The 21,107-nt window shown below is 37.3% G+C and overlaps 1 protein-coding gene across 1 annotated transcript in view; it reads left to right on the top strand.

Moving 5' to 3' along the window:
• LOC113233949 overlaps positions 1-21,107 on the top strand; it is a 210,457-nt gene that overhangs the window by 135,605 nt on the left and 53,745 nt on the right. Inside the window, exon 4 of the mRNA XM_026469184.1 lies at positions 9,992-10,129. Coding sequence (XP_026324969.1) covers positions 9,992-10,129 — 138 coding nt within the window. The remainder of the gene's footprint in view (positions 1-9,991; positions 10,130-21,107) is intronic.

Genomic DNA, 21,107 nt, shown 5'->3' with positions numbered 1-21,107 from the left:
CCTTTGCCCAGTGTCTTTGGCTTTCTGTGAAATGGACTGTAAACACATGTAGACATACAGCAACGCACAAATGAGAATTTGTTCAAGCAAAATTATTTATGTAACTATACTGGGTAAAGTTTTTTCATTATTTTGGAAATGATTCTTACCACAGAAAGGAACAAGTTTTACTAAGAAAGCAACGCCAAATTTCGAAAAAAATATCAGCTATTGCAATATTCATGCATACTCGGCTAAAAGTACACTAACTGACGGGTTAATGACTTCAATGTCTTCATAATATTTTGCAGTTTGTTCTCTAACATTCCATAGCTTTTTGGAACGTTTTGTAAGTTCCATAATGGGTCTTCAAAAGTGATAGAACAACAAAATTGCAACAAGCCAGTAGCGTAGGCAAATAGATGATAGCGCGTTTTTCTATACCACGGGTCATTTTTGCAACTAGGGCAACAGACCCTAGAAGAACAACAACAGTGAATGCTAGATGATACACCACCGTTTGTCTGCCGAAGGTTCTCGCAAAAGTTCGCGAGAGGCGACTGAGAAGTCGCATTCTCTTACACCACGATAATGCTTCTTCTCACACGGCGAACAAAACAAAAGCAACCGTGTCCTGTAAGAGGCCTGAAACGTTGGTTTGTTTGAAAAAACAAATGTACGCGATTTAAAACCGGAAAAATAGTTTCATTTCCTAAAACAAAAGCATTTTTGTGTACCGAAAGGGTGGAGCTCGTAACCCATCCTGCTCACAGCCCAGACCTAGCACCATGTAATTTCTTTCTTTTCCCAAAAATCAAAGGTTTGATGAGGAGATTGACATTTCCGGACCCAGAAGTGGCAGTGGCGACTTTTAACCAACACATTGATGACGTACCCTCAGATGAGTGGGATTTGTTTTAAAAATGGTTTGAGCGTATGAAAAAATGTTTAAAATGTAACGGAGAATATTTTGAGAAGCAATAAAAATATAAATTTCGTTACAAATACCTTTATTTATGAGTTGTGCTAAACTTTCAGTGTGGCCCTCGTAATAAGAGCAAAAATGACGAGTCGAGATGTCGAGAATCTGAGAGGAAACGCTACGTCTTTTTCGCTCTCGTGATTTTCTCCTGACTGTCTTCGGCAACGGCAACTGCTTCTGCTCCGCTGTTGGTGGCGCTCGTGCGCTCTCATGTGGCTCACGTATCTAATCTTATTTGCATAGATCCGCGCGCACAGGAGGCACGTGCACGGCACACCGTCAATGTAATAGTAGCTGATCGCCACAGGTGGTCGGGCTTTCAGCTCGTCACGTCTGACGTCCAACTCAATTCGTCGACGATTCTCAAATTATGACGTTTTGTTTGCCACAAAAGATCTCCATTGCGGGCGATCGGCTGCCTGTTTCTCCCACTTTGTTGGGTCAATATCGCAATTTTTCATGTGGAGCTTAAGCACATTTTTATATCTAAGGAGTTGTCCGCCATGTTTTCGCTTGCCCCCCTTGAGTTTCGAATAAAAGATACGCTTTGCTTTGCTTTGCATTTCAGGTGAAATCAGTCTAAAGTGCGGATATGGCGACGATACACTGTCCACGTTTCAGCAGAATATAAGATGTTAGGAAGTACAACAGCCATGTAAATGGAGACCTTTGTAGCCAGTTTCAAGTCACGCGAGCGTAAGATCATGCTACCCAGCTTACCAAACGCTGCCGCGGCGGCTGTTATTCTGCTGTTGATTTCAGCAGTAACGAAACCCGTCGACCTGCTTCAGCACATCATCACCGAGTTTGACAGTCAGTGTTTGCTGACTATAAATATCCAAGGACCTTACTTCCGTCTTCTTGACACTGATTTTCAGGCCAAATCTGCCGCAGGATTGGTGGAAGTCGGTCACAAGCTGCCGCAGATCGTCTGGAGATTCTGCAAGGAAGCGCTTATGCTTGACGACGTGGACGACTTATCGTCCATAATCTCTGTGATCAGTGCGTAAGATACTTTAGTGCGTGTCTTGAGCCTGGCTAGGTTAAAGAGATGACCGTCAGTACGGAAACGAATGCAAATTCCTTTCGGCGAACCCTGCAAAACCTCACGAACAGCAACTACAAAGTACAGTGCGAAAAGTGTGGGCACCAGGACGCACCCTTGCTTCACTCCGCAGGTCACGGGGAAGAGCTTAACTCGTCACCATCCACAGCAACGCAGCACTGCATTTTGTCATGCAGAAGTCTCAAAAGGCGCAAAACTTTCTCCATACATCCTACTTTTCCTAGCACCAACCACAGAGCTTCGCGAGGGACACTATCAAACGCCTTCTCAAGGTCAACGAAGCAGAGATACAATAGCGATTCTGTGTGAATAAATGTGATGAAACCCTTAGTGGAATCGCGCGGGGACGATGATGATGGTGAAGCGACAGGCCATGCACAAACCGTGTAGTTCTGCGGAAACGCGGTGGCTTCAGGTGCAACATACAAACTCATACAAAACCTCGTCGTACCTGTAAAAATCTATATAAGACTGAAACCTTTTTAAGATTCTCTATACGAGCCCATCTAAAACGACTCGTGCAATATATATTTTATGTTCTCGTTCTATCCAATTCTATCCAATAGTACTGAAAAGATTGCCTCTAAAATCATTAATGCGTAAACCGAAACCGGCAAATTCAATTGGATCTGATCCATAGCAAAATTGATGTGCGAATAATCTATGATTGCACCCACTGGGACATAAAAATTGCGATATGCTGGGTGTAACAGTAATGCCAATGTCAAAGTCAAATAATTTTTATTTCATAGGTAAGCAAATTACACTTGATATCGTCATACTAATTAAACTCTACCGCTCATTCATATTCCCTTGAAAAGAATGAGCAAGAAAATCCAGGGGTAGCTCTTTGTAAATATACATTTGAATACATTTATTATTACAACATTTAATTTAAACATCTTAGATCGAGACTACTTGCAAGAGCTAAACGGGTTATTACCACGGATTTTTTGTCATCCAAGTTTACGCAGAAGTTATATAATAATCTTTAGTATAAAGTTTTTGTTTCACTATAGTTTAAAAACCTCGTAAATGACAAATTTTGAATATCAATCGGAATCTTATTATAGAAGCGCATACATTGCCCCTTGAATGAATTTGAGACTTTATGAAGACGACTGTCAAGAACAGCTAGTTTATTTTTATTCCTTATATTAATGTTATGTCTGTCACTATTTTTCATAAGAAAAATAATATTTTTCTTAACATAAATGTACTGTGACGTTGGTATAAGAATGTCAAAAGTTAGGTTATGAATGTTAAAGTTAAAAGAGTTATTTAAATATACAACGTAAGGCTGATAAATGGACTGGTTCGTACCCATTTTTCATGAATCAATTCGTTTTTCGTTTATTAAAAAATCGCTAAATTATACAAAATAAAACAAATATGTAAAAAGAAATATCGATAAACTAAATTTCAGAATGTAAGTAAAACTTAGCTTTTATTCAATTATAAACTGAAAAGACTTCTTATCATTGATTTTTGTTATAACTTTGCATCAACTATGCCCATAGAATATAATGCTGATCGTCTATATGATCAGTGACTTTTGTAATTGTATTGTCGAAGTTTGTATACGAATACACTTAACTGTGTCTTTTAATGTTATTATTGCTACGAAGATCGAACAAATATAAAGAAAAATTCCTTCGAACCGGATTCAAACCTTGCTGCCAGACCGGTGCTAACCGCTCTCCCAACTGGGCTCCGAAACGAATCGGCAAAACTCAAGAATTTCTTAAAGCCCAGTGTAACCTTATATCCAGAGTATATATATTCGGTCACTTTCTCCACTGGAAGCTGGTAATTTGTGACTTCAGGAATGTTGGTCATGAACTTAGTTTTCCCAATACTCATTTTAAACCCAGTCTTTTCAGATTCCACTCTCAAATTCTCTAGCATCGTCAGTATACCCTCGATGCTTTTAGAAACCAGAACCAGTACCATAACGCGCTTAAAGTAAGCTTATGTTTTATTGGTAGCTTTGAGACTATTCATTCACTCAGTTCGTACTAAGACGCGACTATAACATTAAAGTAATATTGCTGTTATGTGTCAAATTTAGCAATCTTAAAATAATGAAACGGATGCAATGGAAACAACATTATTTTCAGTTTTATTGTCTTAACATTGATTTGTAATGATCAAAAGTTAAGTTGAACTTATTCATTTACATATATCTCTTTAATATTTTGTTTATTTTTTATTTAATAGAAAATAGGACATAGCTTCTCGTTAAATACAAATACGCGATGTTTAGTTCGTAAAATTTTGACAGCGCCATCTATACGCTCCTTTGCGAAACTAGCAGCTGACACTAGATTATAATTCCGAATTCACAACGTGTGACAATCAAGACTCAGCTTGTCTTACTTATTTTTCTTCATGAAAATGGGGAAAAATAATTGAAAACAAATTATATACCTTTCTTTTTTTGGCAGTTCAAATTCTCTGAATGTAAATAATATTAAGTACTTTAATAATATTAAGTACTGTAATATTATTAAGTACTTTAATGTTATACTACGATAAGACGATTGCGAACATCAAAAAAGAAAGAGATGATATTATACAGCTCATATAGCGTTATTTCTTTCCTATTTTTAATAAGGAATAGAAAATATTGGGAAATCATTCGTTCTTGCAGTCACTTTAGCAATAACACATTGCTTGGTTGATAGGTTTGTCATGGTACGAATACGAGTAATATTATAATAAGCTTACTATAAGCTTACATTGAAATAAGATTGTATTTTGAAAGGTTATGGTGGGCCTCCAGGTCGTCAGCAAACCTCAGATTGATAAGTCTCTCTCCATCAATCATCAACCATTTCCTAATCCACTGCATCTGTTGGAATATGCACTCTAGTGCTAGAGTAAACAACTCCGGTGATACACAATATCATCTCTCCTTGCCTGACACTCCTCTCTAGATGGATTTTGTTGGTTTTCTATACGGATACGGCATCTAGTTAGGGCTAGTTCCATGAAGCATCAATTATTATACCAATTATACTAGCTGTTATAGGTCTACTAGGTACAATGCAAGGCTTTCTGAATTCGCAAGGTTCTTTAAATTTTCACCACATATTACAGGAAAAATATACGTAATAAATGCGACGTGTGTGACGCGGATGCTGGGCGCTCGAGCTCGGTTATTTGCTGCGAATTTTCAATGTACAAATGTGCGAACAACTTTACCGGGCTGTGGATTGAGTGTGATGATCCAAAGCTATCAGCCGAGAGCGATATGCCATTGTAAATTTATGATCAGACCGAAATAACACACATTTGCATTTCTGAGAATTCGTGTTATTTTGGCAACTATTAGAGCGTTATTATTATTTCGGAGCTATTTATATATGTACTTATCTAGGTACATGATTTATTATTTAATATTAATTGGAGGAAATAATTGGAGGTACTATTTTGGTATGAAGGTGTGTTGAAATGTTTTGCACTCACATTGTGCACGGTGGACCATCATCATCATCATCATTATCAACCCATTTATACGCCCCACTGCTGGGCACGGGTCTCCACTCAAGCGAGAGTTTAGGCCAAAGTCTGCCACGCTGGCGGACTTCTTTCATAGAAATTCTGTTTCTGATTCTGTCTATAACAGTTACAGTGCCACTCAGCTCTTTAAATCGCAAAGCGCGCCCGTCACCCTGAGACATAAGTTGACAAGTTCCATGTGCCTGTAATTTCACCAGCCACACCCAACAGCACCCTTACCCTTCAAAACCGGGACACAGTAATGCTGACATTACTGCTTGCCGGCAGAAATAGGTAAGATGGCAGTACTTCCCAGGACGAACTCTTTCACAAGAAGCTCGACTTCTACTAAAACAGAGAAAGAACTATCTTGCGGCAAAACCTGAATGTAAAACAAATAAATAAAAAACAACTTAATCTCGAGCTTTACGCCAACAATTCAGTGTTTATATTCGTATGTTACACCAATCACATACGATCTTTTAATTTTACGATACTTTGGCACCGGGACAGTGTAACACAATTTCTCAATCGATACTATTTTACGATGCTCCTTGAATTATTTATCAATCTGAAGTTTCGGACTTTATCCATTTAGGACGCAATTCGATACCATCAGTTCATTTTTTCATTAAAAACAATTGAAGTGGAAGAATATTCAAAAATGAATAGATTCGTTTTAGCTTGAGTCGTCCGCAGAATTTTGCAATTGGATATAGAGGCGAATTTACGAGAGTTGTGTGAACAATACGTGCATCGTGTGAATCTACACGACGGTAACGTTATTGCATAGTTTAATCAGTTATAAGAAACAAAGGACAGCTAGTGTGTTATTTCGTTATTTTGAATTAATTGACACATGTGACTACAATTTAAATATTGTAGTTAGGATATATTCCTTCTTGAATACTTTTCTAACCGACTTCAAAAAAAAAGGAAGAAGAGGTTATCCGTTCGGCTGTATGTATGTTTTCTGATATCTCCGTCAATTGTGAACCGATTTTGAAAATTCTTGTTTGTTTAAACTCGTCTCGTGGTGGTCCCATTGTCACCAAATCAAATCTGATTAGGGGATCCCATGAAAATCGAAGGAAATCCAGAAATTTTATAGTCATGTCCGTGTGTTCACCAATTTATCTATCAATTGTGCACGGATTTTATATACGGACGGATTTTGAAAATTCTTTTTTTATTTGAAATGATATACTCTCGAGGTGGTCCTTGATGCTGTTCTAGGTTTGTTGCGACTGTCACAAATCAGTAATTATTTTCCGCAAATAAAAGTAGACTTTTCACTTGACACAATACCTCTAATCAACAAATCACCGTCAGCATGACAACCAGAAAAGAAAATATAAAATATACAAAGGACTCCGTAACAGTCCCATTATCACTAAGAATTCAGAATCTGATGAGGGGATCCCATGGAAATCAAACAAAGCCGACAAGCCAACTTTTGAGGTCAGCTTTTTTTTTCAATGAAAAAGTTACTATTGTTTTATTTTTAAGAACCTGTATACATTCTGTTTGAATAGAGTAATACTTTTAATAAGTTGCTTGCGTCAAAAAACACACCTTTAAGTTAAAAACCTTCAATTAAGGATCTAATCGATTAGCATCTTTTTATGATTATTATAAATATTAAGTCCTTGCAAGTAAAATAGTATCTTTATTTAAAAGAAGAAGATGAAGAAGAGGAAAGGATGAGGTTCTCAATTCGACTGTATATTTTTTTTGTATGTTACACGATAACTCCGGTATTTGTGCACCGATTTTCATGATGTTTTTTTGTTGGAAAGAAGGTACCTCCATAGTGGTCCCATTTGATTTTCATTTCATTTTCAAAATCATCCACCTCTGAGGGTGGCTGCTCACGCATGAAGATTCATTTTTATAAATAGCACCTGAATTTTATCCTAAGGAGTAATTATTTTAATGGTTGATTTAGCTATTCTCTAATTCAAGGCGTTTTGCTCTCTCAATATACTTCGAGCAGTGAGAACCGATTTTTATTATCTCATGTGTCAAGTTCCGTATAGTGGCGAACTAGGGGATGAATCCGGGTTTGAGCACTTTCCGGTAACCGATTTCAAAAAAACTTGGCAAATAGATGTAATTCCACGTACTGAGATTATTCGTACATTTAGTCGGTTCTATTCCCAGGTGAGGCAAGCAACTTTTTTAGAGTCTTTGAATGCAAAATTATTTACTTTTAAAAATAAAATACGGGAAAATATCCTACTTACAATAATTAAATACTTTCCCACCGTGTCCCAAAGCCGTCGGACAACCAGTATTATGTATACATAGCGTAATTAATTATTGTTTTCTTTACGGCACTCAGTAAACTTCGGAAATGTATTTTCTTTTTTTTTATATATTAAAAGTGAAAGCGTGAAAGAAAAGTATTTTGAAGGAAGGAACGTTATTAAACCTGTGCCGTGTTGAAATAACGGCGTCCACTTTACTAAAGATTTTAAAGTTTCCTACACGTTTGTCGTCCTTTCAAATCGATACATAATATGTAGGTACTAACTACAGACGTGTTGGTGGTACTTTTCTAACTCAGAAAAATGAACAAAACGATGTAAAGTGAACATTACATTAATATGTATGATGGCACTTTACAAGTTTCTCACAGGTGGCGGTGACGGCAAAAAAGCTAGTCAAAAGCAATACAAACATTTAACTGCCACATAGCGACATTCGTAAGATGAATTGACTCGGTCTGTGTCTCAGTTGGTATATAGGGTAAATAGGGAGGGTAGAGTGCACCCGGGGCGGCTCACCCCTTGCTGAAGCCCAGCCCACCCCAGATGAAGTCAGTGACAACGATCTGTGACAACCCTGTACACAGACTGATCCGGGGTTAGGTCAACCTGAACTTAGAAGGTCCCTGTGCTTGCACAATTTTAGTGCACTTCTCTTATACCTAAGAGTCGGTAGGGAGGGCCACTATAATCAAAATCTGTGTAGAAAGAAATGGGAACTGTAGCTCAGTTGGTAAGGCGTTGTCCCCGGCATTTCACAGGAATTTTTCTTTGTATTGTTAATCTTTGAATCAATAATAATAACAATCGAGTGGTGTATTTTATCAAAAAAATACCTATATGAATACCATGGTAGTGAAATATCACAAGATTATATATATATATATATATATAATATTAGAACTTAGAACTATGTTAGTAGTAGTAGTAGTAGTTAGTATACATATATATATAAGTTCTAATGTTTTCTTTTGTAACTAACACCATTATCTTATGGGCTATGCTATGGCCTGAAATAAATGGTTTATTATTATTATTATATATAAGCCGTACTTCGTTTGGTACTTTGTTTTCTTTCATAGGTTAGTAGTTATAGAATAACAGGTTGTATTTTTGACGACCTCCGTGGTCGAGTGGTTTGCAAGACGGTTTATATGGTGTCGCCATCTCTGAGGCCCCCGGTTCAATCCCTAGCCGGGTCAATGTAAACACTAACTGGTGTATATTATGTCGGGTCTGTGTGTTTGTGGTGCCCTCGTTGTTTCCGATTTTCATAACAGAAGTACTTTAGTTACTTACTTTGGGATCAGAGCAACATATGCGCTGTCTAATAAAGGGTAACATACTAGTATTTATGTGGTCTGTGCGGTACCCTATCACAAACTCGAATTTCTTTTTTCCGAATTCCATTACTCCGAAAACCAACCGAATTCGTTTGCGTTACCTGGACGGTCCGATCCCCTCCTGTAGGTTTAGGTTAGATTACTATATGAAAAAGCAGCACGATCCAAACGAGCGAAGCGAGTGACTACATCTCGATCAAATTAAGTTGCATCGCGTTACCATATTTTCTAAAGAACGTGTCGCAAATACAACTTGTCTAATTAAACCACCTCTTTAATTTGACGAGTTGCATTATGCGACACGTTCTAATACTTTTAATGTCTGTAATAAGAAATAATATAACAAAAATATATCATGGATATCGTTTTTTTACAAAATAAATATATTCAATTAGATGCATTGGTGAAACGGTTTGATGGGGAAATAAAAATCGGGAAAAGAATAACTTGTCAATATGTCAAAATAGTGAAACATTTAATGGTGTAATGAAAAAAACCGTAACGTGTTTTGGGACAAATGAAGGAAAATCTATTCAATAAAAATTTAAAGATTTTCAGAGAAACAAAAAAATCATGTTTCTAGCTTGTGATAGGTAACCCTAATAAGGCCTTTCCTCTCGACTTCCACAGTTCTCTGTTTAATGCGTTGTCAGGCCAGTCTTTTATAAATGCGTCCAAGATATCCCGCCATCTCCTTTTTGATCTGCCTCGTTATCGCTGGCCATTCCCCAGCACCCACCAAGTGTCTGTGTGTGTGTAAAATATTCATTATTATTTATTTATTTATAAAAAAATATTAATAAAGAATTATTTTATTTGAATTTTGAAAAGTATAAATTACTTGCAGAGTCCCAACACCACGCAGTTCGGTATCGAGCACAGGTAGCTCGACCGGGTCCAGGCTAGCTCGGCTGCTCACGCAAGGCGTACGGGGAGGGCAAGAAGAGGCAGCCTCTGATGCACCTCGCCGCCTTAGCTGGGAGAGGTAAGTCCAACATAAATTTATACCTCAAATCTTTTATTCTGCCCGTATATCAGGTGTACTAAAAAGGTCATTTCTGCGTTGTCAAATTGCGGGCCTACCTTTCTCCATGATATAGATGTTTATGTCATGTAGTGACTCCGAATTTGGATTTACTTACATACCTACTACTAATTTACAGAATTCTGTAAATCAGTTGCATAAATTTAATTTTCTTTTTGTGTGGAAGATTAAGATTTTGTACTTGTGCTATTTGATTAATGCATAATGAACAACAGCTCTATTTTGTGGACTGCAGGGTCGTATTTATTTTGGGTTGTAACTATACATTGCTTTTTGATTATAACGTATATCTAATAATGTATTTTACTACACACTACAATCTTTAGTATCAGTATAACTACTTGTGAAGGAGTTCACCCAGGAAAGTACTACCATCGTACCTATTTCAGCCGCCAAGCAGTAATGTGAGCTAGTGTGGTTTGTATTGACTTAGATGACTTTAATGTCACACAGCGTAACCGACCTGCTACCAAGACTAAGAACTTAGACACTTCACCGCTATCCATAGCAATGTCCATTGCTGAATCCCCGCCACCTGAGATTGTCAGTGAGATACGTCTGTTAAGAGAGGAAATGAAAGCAGCGCGATTGGAAATGCAGGAGTTCAGAAGCACAGCCGCGGACCTCACCGCTGCTCTACACATTTCCTGAAATTGAACTGAAATTGCTATGAGTAGGCGAGCAGGCGTCTAACAAATGCACACCGTTACTTGATATCATAATATACTGTAAGAAAATAGACGGTCCAGGTGTAGGAGGATTTGTAAAATAATTAGTCCATTGTAAGTACTGCCACCGTACCTATTTCTGCCGCCAAGTCATTATGTGAGCATTACTGCGTTTCTATTAGTGCTGGTGAAATTACAGGTGAATGGAACTTATCAACTGAAGTCTCAGGATGACGGGCGCATTAGCAGTGCCCCTCAGGCCTTTGTGATTTAAAGCTCTGAATGGTACTGCAACTGTTATGAACAGGCGTATTGCTTACCACCCAGCCCACGACTTATTCGTTCCGTCACTTGATGACATTTGGAATTCTCAAAACCGCACCGAGTCTTGATTTTTTTTTTCCGGGACGCGAATACAAAGGGACATTGAAAGCTATAGTAGGTATTAGCATATTAGTTTGGAGTGTTATATATATTTTTTAACCAGTTTATATTGTTTCACTGCAAAGATATCCTCCACAAATTTCCCCCGGGAGATTACAATCTTCCGCGGTTTCCGGCCAAACACGCAGAAAGGCACAAGAATCGTCACGCCATATTTTTTATTGTCTGCTACTGGCTATAGCCATAAAATAAAACTAGAGAAATGGGCCTTTAAATTTAAGTCTGTAATATATACACTATACTTTTGTTCGTCATAAAAGAAATAATGAAATCTGTAAATTTGCCTATTTATAATCGCTTTAGAGAGTAGATCTTTGCACACAGAGAAAATTTTTATTATCTAATTAATTTATTTTATTAACAACTTCAGAAAAATCGTTATATGCACATGAGCGAAAAAGTAACTCAGATTTCCATAGAAAAAAATAAAATGACCACGCACTTTTTTTATGGAAAGCAAAACGGTTATTATATTAGTGCTTTGCATAAGTTGTTTATTTTATACTTATCTCGTGCATTACGCCACCAAAGATCTACGCAGTATTTGAAAAAGGAAGGAAAAATATTTACACACTCATACACATCCTGATTACTGATTACATTTATTTTGGTTTAATCTGTTGTCTTTGTCGTCTAAAACTCTAAAAGAAAGTGCATAAAACTACACTGTGTACAATCCTACACTAAGGGTCGTATTTCAGAACTCTACTCAATGCTCAAGTCAGGACTTGAGTATGATTTAAAGCACTGAAAATACGTCCCTATTTGCAAGGGCTTGAGAATGATTTCTAGTGCTTTAACTCATGCTCAAGTCCTGACTTGAGCATTGAGTAGAGTTCTGGAAGACGACACTAGACATTTTTTTTTTTAACTTGTACCCAACTAGACAAAGATTGTCAAGTGCAACCAATGTCAGTTACAATACAGTTATTGTCTATGAAAAAAGGCAGACACAAGGTGGATGATATATCGTACAATATTGGTAGCACATTTGATCATAAGTCAAAACTGCTTTTATCTCTTCAAAGACGTAAAAATAAACTACACGTAACAAATTATGTATGTGTGAAAGTTTTTAAACATAAAAAAAAATTATAATTTCTTTCGTATAATCTTTAAACCTCTATTCTGAAAAGTTGCCTTTTCGCAGATGGCTCCTTATTAGCCACCAAGGGTGCGATATATCGTAGTTCTTTTACAAGCTACGTATCTGGATTATGCTAACATAATATTCTAAGGCTCTATTTATATTGCGGCGGAACGGAATGGAAGCTTCCATTCCACTCCGCTCCGCCGCTTCCGAAATTTTTTTTGTCCGAAATAACGTTTGTTCGAATTTTCATTACACCGAAAACCGAATTATAACGAAACAGTTCTTCCTTCAGGATATGTTGAATGTTTATCGCAAAGACACGATTAGGTTCAGTTAGGTTAGGTTAAGTTAGGTCGAAAAGAAAAAACATTTTCCTCTCAAAATTACGTTCGAGGTTATGAAATTTCGACCAAACGTTATTTCTGGCAAATGTCATTTCGGACTATTAATAGATAACCCTTTGTGCATATAAAGCGCAGGCGGTACGAACAATAAATATCCACCTAGAACGATACTATTACAAAGCATTTATTTTCTTTCTAACGAGCTTACCCTCAGAAAGTGCGTAAAACTGCACAATCATCTGCAAAATATAAATTTCAAAGTTCATTTGCATATTAACCAACAATCTAATTAAGGCAGCCCAGCGAATTAATGAGAGGTCATATACTAAGTGGGTTTACCGGAGTTAGGTGAAATAATCAGGGTCCGGGTCTATCGACTGAAAAGGTCCGGACAAGGAGGGATCAACTTAGTTTGAATGGGATTTTATTTTTGGACATGTCTAATTATAGCTTGGTCGTCTTTCGATGTACAAGCTTGGTCATTTTTCGACTGACAATTCAAGAATGTAATTGCTCACACATTGTTTTTGATCACTCTGTTTCAAATAAATCCAATTCCAATAATGTTGATACCAGTTCATGAGAAGAACTTTTTTATTTATTTATTTATTTATTCAATGCATTACATGGGTAATATGCATGTTCTTAGAGTAAATATAAGTACAGCCATGTAACCCTGCAGGGCACAGCAATTAGTTATAACATAAAATTAAATTATATTTAATAACTAAACTTGTAAGCTATAATCTATAAAAAATAACATTAAATTTCAGTCATAATCATCAAATTAGTATCAAAATAATAGTATATTAATAAAATAGAAGTAACAAGAACAAGGACTTGGACAACAATTTTATAAATACGAATAAATAATTTTCAACCACTATCCCCCCAATTCCTTCCGATCTCGTGACTCTCTCATCCAATTTGACGACTTCGGCTAGCTGTGGAAGTCCCGGATTTCAATTCCTGGTAGAACCAATTTGGGAAATAAACATTTCTAAGTTGGCTCGATCTGAATGTTCAGAGTAGTGCCTCGGAATGAATTCCTTTACTCTGGTACTCGTAACACAGCGACGTCCCTATTTTGAGACCAGGTACGTTTTGGAAACTTTTTATGCCAGTTTGATCTTTAATTACGTTGCATTAAAATTAATAACTTAAACCAAAAAGCTTTTACGCTTCTCTATTGAATAGGTAAGAAGGCTGTCAGAAACGAAAGGTCTACAGAGACTGCCTAAAGAGTCGTGTATGTTAGGGTACCGACTGTACTGTATGATTGAACAAAATGTGATAATTCGAATCTCTTTGTTTTCTAACGTTGTTGTCTTCGACAACGAGCAACAGAGAACTTATAATTATTCCGAAAATATGATCTATTTAGGGTAAAGTCGTATCTTTAAACTTCAGTGACGATTATGCTAATTATGCCAAAATATGCCGTTTTGATTATTTCTGCATGTTAGCTTCGTTCTGTACAATTTGAACTCTATTTCTGGGATTAGGGAGACCACTCGCGAGATAAACCGATGACCTGGTGACCTGGTGATGCAAGCAGCGTAAGACCATTCGTTGTAGCGATTTTGAATGACGATAAACTCTGTTTCTACCCCTTGTAATATACCGATTATTCATTAGTGGCTGTGACAATTGTACTAGAACTTCTCCATTCAATTACAGAAAAACATTTTTTTTATAATACCAACTGACGGTACGAACACGTTGTGAGCCTGGTGGTAAGCGACACGCCTATTTATAACAGTTACAGTGTCACTCACAGGTTTAAATCGCGAAGACCTTATGGGCACTGCCAATGCGCCAGTCACCCTGAAACATAAGTTGACAAGTCCCATGTGCCTGTAATTTCACCAGCAACCTTATCCTTCTAAGCTGGAACGCAGTAATGTGAGCATTACTGCTTGGGATATGTAGGTAAGGTAGCAGTACTTCTCTGGACGAACACTTTCACAAATTGCTCTACTGCTAAAATGTACCTGAAGCTACCCAGATATTGTTAATACCATAAAGTATTAACAGTGTCTGGGTAGTAATTATTCACTAATGATATTAGAATACAGGTAAAAAAGGTCCCTTAATAAAAAATGAGTATGAACCTTGTAACTTTGGGCGATATTTTCTAAAAAAAGACTAGAGTATATCGCACTTTAAAATCAACACCATCACTAATCGACATAATCAATTGTGGGAAAATGACATTTAAAATTTATGAAAATAAGTTTGAATTTGAAAGATCGATCGATCGATCGATAATCGTTTCTAGAAAATCTCTCGAAACGATTATTGGATGCGTGATAAAATCAATTTTATATACTTGTAAAAAGAGGATAAACAAATATTATTGTGAATATAAAAAATTTTACATACAAATGAAAACGGTACCTTTAGGAGAAAAAGTACGGCCGAAAGTTAATGGCCTTAAAAATAAACTATAAGGAAAATGCCTAGCGCCAAGTGGGGCTAATAAACTTATTGCAGGGCCGCCGGTAACTTTCTACTACAGAATTATGTAGGCAATATTGCGAACCGAAAATCTACTCACAATTTTTACTGTCATTATCCATTATATTGACATGTTGCAACATTACACAATAAAAAGATACCACACGATGCGTTTCGTCGGCGATGCAATGGCAACGTCTGAGTCATGATTCAACAACACTATATTAAGCGACGTTACGTTGCGACCAAAGATAGGCTGAGTCCCGAATTTTGACCCAGCGATTTGTTAACGCCGGGTATAAATCGGGTTAAAACTCATTAATGACCGAAATCGAGGGCAAAATCTATTTACAACTAAATGCTTATTTTAAATCGAGTCTTGTTCAAATTTAATGATATTATTACAACATGTTTATTGCTTTCTGATCTAGACTACTCAATTTGCCTTTCTATTGAATCGATTCGCTTGAAAATCGCATTCAAAAAAACCGATACAAAAAATCGTTAAATCATATGTACTTGCATCGATCTTCGTAAAAACCGAATCGTAATATGCATCCTTACAGTAGTGAGAATCCACAAGCTTGCAAGATGGATATTATGTGGAGTTGCCTCTTTTTCGTCCAAAACTATTTTTTACATCGAAATTCGTATAACTATGTAATTAATTATACCAAATTGCGTATTTGCCGTTTCTGCCCACGATTTTGGGCAGAAATGGGTTAAACCCCAACGGCGCTTTAGGTAAAAAATCGAATAAAATCCGGGCGGGTTGATTGTGTTTTAACCCAATGCCCATCTCTGATTGCGACACCGCGTTGCTCGTATGCACTCGGTGCATCGAAATCATAGCGTTGCGACGACGCATATGGCATGGCTCCTATTTGAAGAAAGAAAGAAAATTTTTTTTTCCCTACAATATAACGTGATTGACGATGAAAACACAAGGAAAAAGCAGCGACAATATCTTGTACGTGTTTAATAGAACCCGTCTTATAACACATGCCGCCACGAGGGAGATCATAAGTTGAATAAGGTACTTAGCTTACAGATTCCCGACCACAGCGCTGGTATCCTGTCAAGCTCGTAGCCCTTTAGGGCGTCCGGAGCGACCTGAGGTCGAGTTATCTACCGCACGCAGTAACCGCACGGAATTGGACATGTTTTATTTAGACCGAAGGACGAACGCGAGTGTCTATGATTATAGTAAATGGAAATGATGGAAACAGGCAGAATATATTTACAACAATAACAATATCAACCCTTTTATACATCCCAGACTTTAAGCAGGGTACGAAGCGGTTATTACCATTGATAATTATTATGGTAATTATCACAATAATTTTGATAAATATATTTTATGAATGATCTTGATATTCATAAAATAATTGAACAACAAAATGTGTTTGTATTAGAGACGGATTGTTACGTACCCATATAGCCAGAAAATATATAAAAAATAATTTGTTTAGCTATACTTTTTAAACGACTTCAAAAAAAGGAGGACGTTCTCAATTGGTCTGTATGTTTTTTTTTGTACGTATGTTACACAATAACTCCGCCATTTGTGAACCGATATTGATGATTCTTTTTTGTTGGAAAGATGGTACCTCAGAAGTGGTCTCATTTAAATTTGAAGGATATATTCCACCTGTAAGGGTGGTGAACTAGGGGATGAATGACTTTTGAGATCGGTTTTTTAACCGGACGAAGTTTTACGTTTCGAAAGTATACGCCAAATTGGCTGGAAGTTTATTCCCCTAGGGACACCACACATGAGTGGTTGCTGGGAGCGCCTGGTGCGGAGTGTTAAGACTGGACTTCGCGCTACACTTAAAGATAGGACTCCAGACGAATAGACTTTACGTACTGTTTTAGCCGAAGCAGAATTGGCAATGATGATGACTTACCTTTGACGCCCAACGACTTCCTGAAAGCTGACACCAAATTCGTCAACACACCCTTTAGACAATTTTGTCCTCCCACCACAAAACAAACAACACACCCTTTGGACATGCTCAGACGCTTCTAGCGGGAATCCAAAAGACTCGCAGACCTCGCCTGGAAGCGACGGCTGAGAGAATACTTGCCCATCCTTACCAGGCGAGGCAAGTGGTTTCGACCCCCTGATAAACCGCTAGCCATTGGTGACATTGTGATAGTGGTGGACGAGCACCTGTCACGAGGACAATGACTCAGGGGCCGCATTGTTAAAGTATAACCAGGGGTAGACCACTAGGTTCGTGTAGCTGACGTACAGACAGGACAAGGACTATACACACTCAGTCTTTTGATACTGGAGGGGGGGATGTCGCGTCCATTCTCCATGGATGACCAACGTCCAGCCTCCATGGATGACCAGATTGACAGGCCACAAATACAGATTTACTTGACTGACAGGAATTCGAAATTAGACCGACTTTTGGACAAAAGACGACGACCGAGCTTCCTTTCTTTGGACAAAGGACGACGAGGACAGTCCGGACTAAACCTCTGACGCGAGCAGATGACTTCTCTTGACTAAATTGTACAGACAGACCGTACACATATATTATTTGAAGTTTTGGTAAATATAATCTATATGTATATATCTGATAAATATTGCCGCTTTAGTTCAAGCGTGGTAATATGAGTGGTTAAAAAGCAACCCAGCATTGTATTATCATTATTAAAATGCAAAATAATGTAAATTAATGAATAATGCAAACTAACGAAATCGATATTTTTGATACTTTTGATGTGAATAAGAATTACTACAGAGATAGTGAGTGCTGCCATTTCTAAAGCTATATAAAGTAAGGTGGCATATAATAAATGAACTTGATAGCCCTAAGGGTCCTCCTTGGACCCAAAACGATTTGTACGTGGCTGTGGATTGTAGTGTGTAATGTTTATTTCTCTCGGATTATGGGCAAATAGACTATATAAACCGTATATTGCTCCACGTCTGCTCCATACATTACTACTATGTTTATTTCGTAAGCGTGCTGTTATTATTATTCATCCGATTACGATAAAACTTTCATGATTTGTTGTGCCCACGCCATTTAGGACCATTTTAAAATATCACGGGAAGCCATTTGTGTTAAGAAATTTGATGGAAAAGGCAGTTCTCCACTACGTGACTTTCTGTTGTTTCAACATATGTGTTGAAACAGTACAGCAGAGAACCAGTGCAACCCACCGTCAAAGAAAAATAGTTTTTATTTTCATTGGCATTGTAACGCTTTCCGGGTACAGCTAGTTTCATAATAAACATATTAGAGAAAAAAATTGTTATTTTAAGTTGGTGTTAATAAATGGCACTATTTTCGTTCGTTACCCGTTAAAAAATAAAAAATTACGTAAAATTTTATTTAGGGTTAATATTACAATACTGCTTCCTGTTTCTACCCCATGGATAATTAATGACACATTTTACATAATCTTATAATTGGGGTTTTCACAAAACTAATATTGCATGTTGCCATGAATAACAAAAACAGCGACGTACAAAAAACAAAGTACAACCAGGGCTCTGTCACTCGGTTAAGGTTACGCGATAAGTACCTACCGCTGAGTGCGCCGACGTCGGCACAAGCACTCAAGGAGTGTCGCACGCACATCTGAATGGTCGTACGGCAAGTTTCGTAAAAAAACTCGTTGCAATGTCAAAATCGCGTCATTATTATTCTGTAGATGGGTATAAAAGTAGGAATGCTGGCCATAAATTAACATTGTCTTTAATAATAATAATAATAACGCACACACTCAACATAGCCCCGCACTAGGGAAACCCTGTGTCGCGGGTGCCATGGACACACACATAGACAACCACAAATTACACCCTAACTCACGAGAGAAATAAATGTAGGCCGTACAAATATTTCGCCCGGCCCGGGAATCGAACCTAGGACCTCTGCGTGGCAGTCCGGCATGGTAACCGTTCGGCCACGGAGGCAGTCTTCGTCTTTATTACTCAAAGACGAAGAAAGGTAAGTATTAATATTGTGTTTTTACTATAATCTCTACTTTCGATTCTTTTGCCATCAATACCTAAAAATTTAAGTTGGTTAGTTGTAACTAGCGAATTATGCAATTTTTAAATATTTAAAATCATGCCTAATGTATTTCGGATTTAGAACTTGAGAGAGTAGGTGAAGCCGAATCCTGTTCGTCTGGCTCGTCCCCTCCCTCCAAAATACAAATACAACCTCAATTTGTAATATATGTTTATTTTCAATATGTCTAATATAATTCAATTGGCTATGCAAGTACACAAACAAATACAGAAGACAATGACAATAGGAAGTGACTCAGGCGTGATATTTCTCACTATTGCGTTTCGTTTGTAATTCGTTTGCGTTTCGTTTGCATTTCGTTTGCGTTTCGTTTGCGTTTCGTTCCGTACCGTTTGCGTTCCGTTTCGTACCGTTCCGTTCGTTCCGTTCCGTTTCCTTCGGTTCCGTTCCGTTCCGTTCCGTTCCGTTCCGTTCCGTTCCGTTCCGTTTCGTTCCGTTGCGTTCCGTTCCGTTTCGTTTCGTTTTGTTTTCTTTTATTTTATTTTATATACCATTACGACAAAATATTCGTTACGACTTTTCTAATTTCCACTTCTTTTTCACTGACATTTCGATATGCTGTTTGTTATGTTCCTCAATGAATTTTCAAAAATCCAAAGCAAGTACCGATGAAATTTGACTATAATTAACTATATTTTAACTAGCATATAAATAAGTGGTTGGGCTTCCGTTGTAAACTTCTATTGAAAATAAATACATAAGTAGCTCTTTGTGACAGAGTTCGTCCAGGGAAGTACTGCCACCAGATCTAATTCTACCGCCAAGCGGTAATGTGAGCATCACTGCGTTCTGGTTTTGAAGGGTGAAATTACAGGCACTTGGAACTTTTCAACTTATATCTCAGGGTGACGGTCGACCATGTCGTTAACGATGATGTCTATACTAATTACAATTAAGACATATTTTCGGTATCCAATTAGGAGTCTATACGACCTCAAATGTGTTTGGTTGATTCCGCATAACGGGAAAGTGTTGAATAAATCACTTTGGAAAAAAATATATAGTATAATTGAGGATATATACTGATTACTACATTTGCCTTACTGATTATTACTTTACTTTGCCGCCAAGCAATAATGTCAGAAATAGTGTGTTCCGGTTTTGAAGAGTAAGGGTGCTGGTGAAACTACAGGCACATGGGACTTGTCAACTTATATCTCAGGGTGACGGGCGCAAAATTTTCACGATAGAAGAATAACACAAACCTACCTTGAAATTTTACAAGAAAATCCGTAAAGAAAAACTGTATTAAGTAGGTACTTTATATATACTAGTGATTTTTTTTACATCCACTGAATGAAACAGAACACCTGAAGTATACGATATAAATTTTTCAAATGGCTTTAAATTCTTTTAAAATTTAAATAAAGTCTGAAATAAAGCCAGTATTCCTGCCACTCGACCCAAGCAAAATGAACCGTATTAGCACGGGAAATATTTAGATATAATTATTAGAATAGCATCGACTGTTAAGGTGCGATATTTATGAGCAAAAATATTCGTCGAAGTTGTGGGTCGTAGATGGGTGAAATTAGCACCCCACTGTCGACACAAACTACGGGAGACCTGTACCCAGTAGAGAGGGATGTCGGGCTGTGGATAATGATCCAATTAAGGGGTTTCTATTATCCCTATTGTGACAGTAGATTATTTATTTACAGAGCAAACATGTTGTGAACGATAAACATAATCAAAGTTTTGAGGTTTATTTATTTGTATTACTAACCAAAACTAATCCAGCATCGATAATTGGAGTTGTTTACCTTATTTTGGTAACTAGACTGTATTATGAAGGTTGACCTGAAATAATAATTCTATATTTTTGGTAAACAAATATATTATCTCGTA

This window comes from Hyposmocoma kahamanoa, unplaced genomic scaffold (assembly GCF_003589595.1).
Source record: "Hyposmocoma kahamanoa isolate Upper Pololo Valley unplaced genomic scaffold, ASM358959v1 80, whole genome shotgun sequence".
Taxonomy (NCBI): domain Eukaryota; kingdom Metazoa; phylum Arthropoda; class Insecta; order Lepidoptera; family Cosmopterigidae; genus Hyposmocoma; species Hyposmocoma kahamanoa.
The sequence above is the reverse complement of the archived record's forward strand: the minus strand, read 5'-3'. Positions and strand labels throughout refer to the sequence as shown.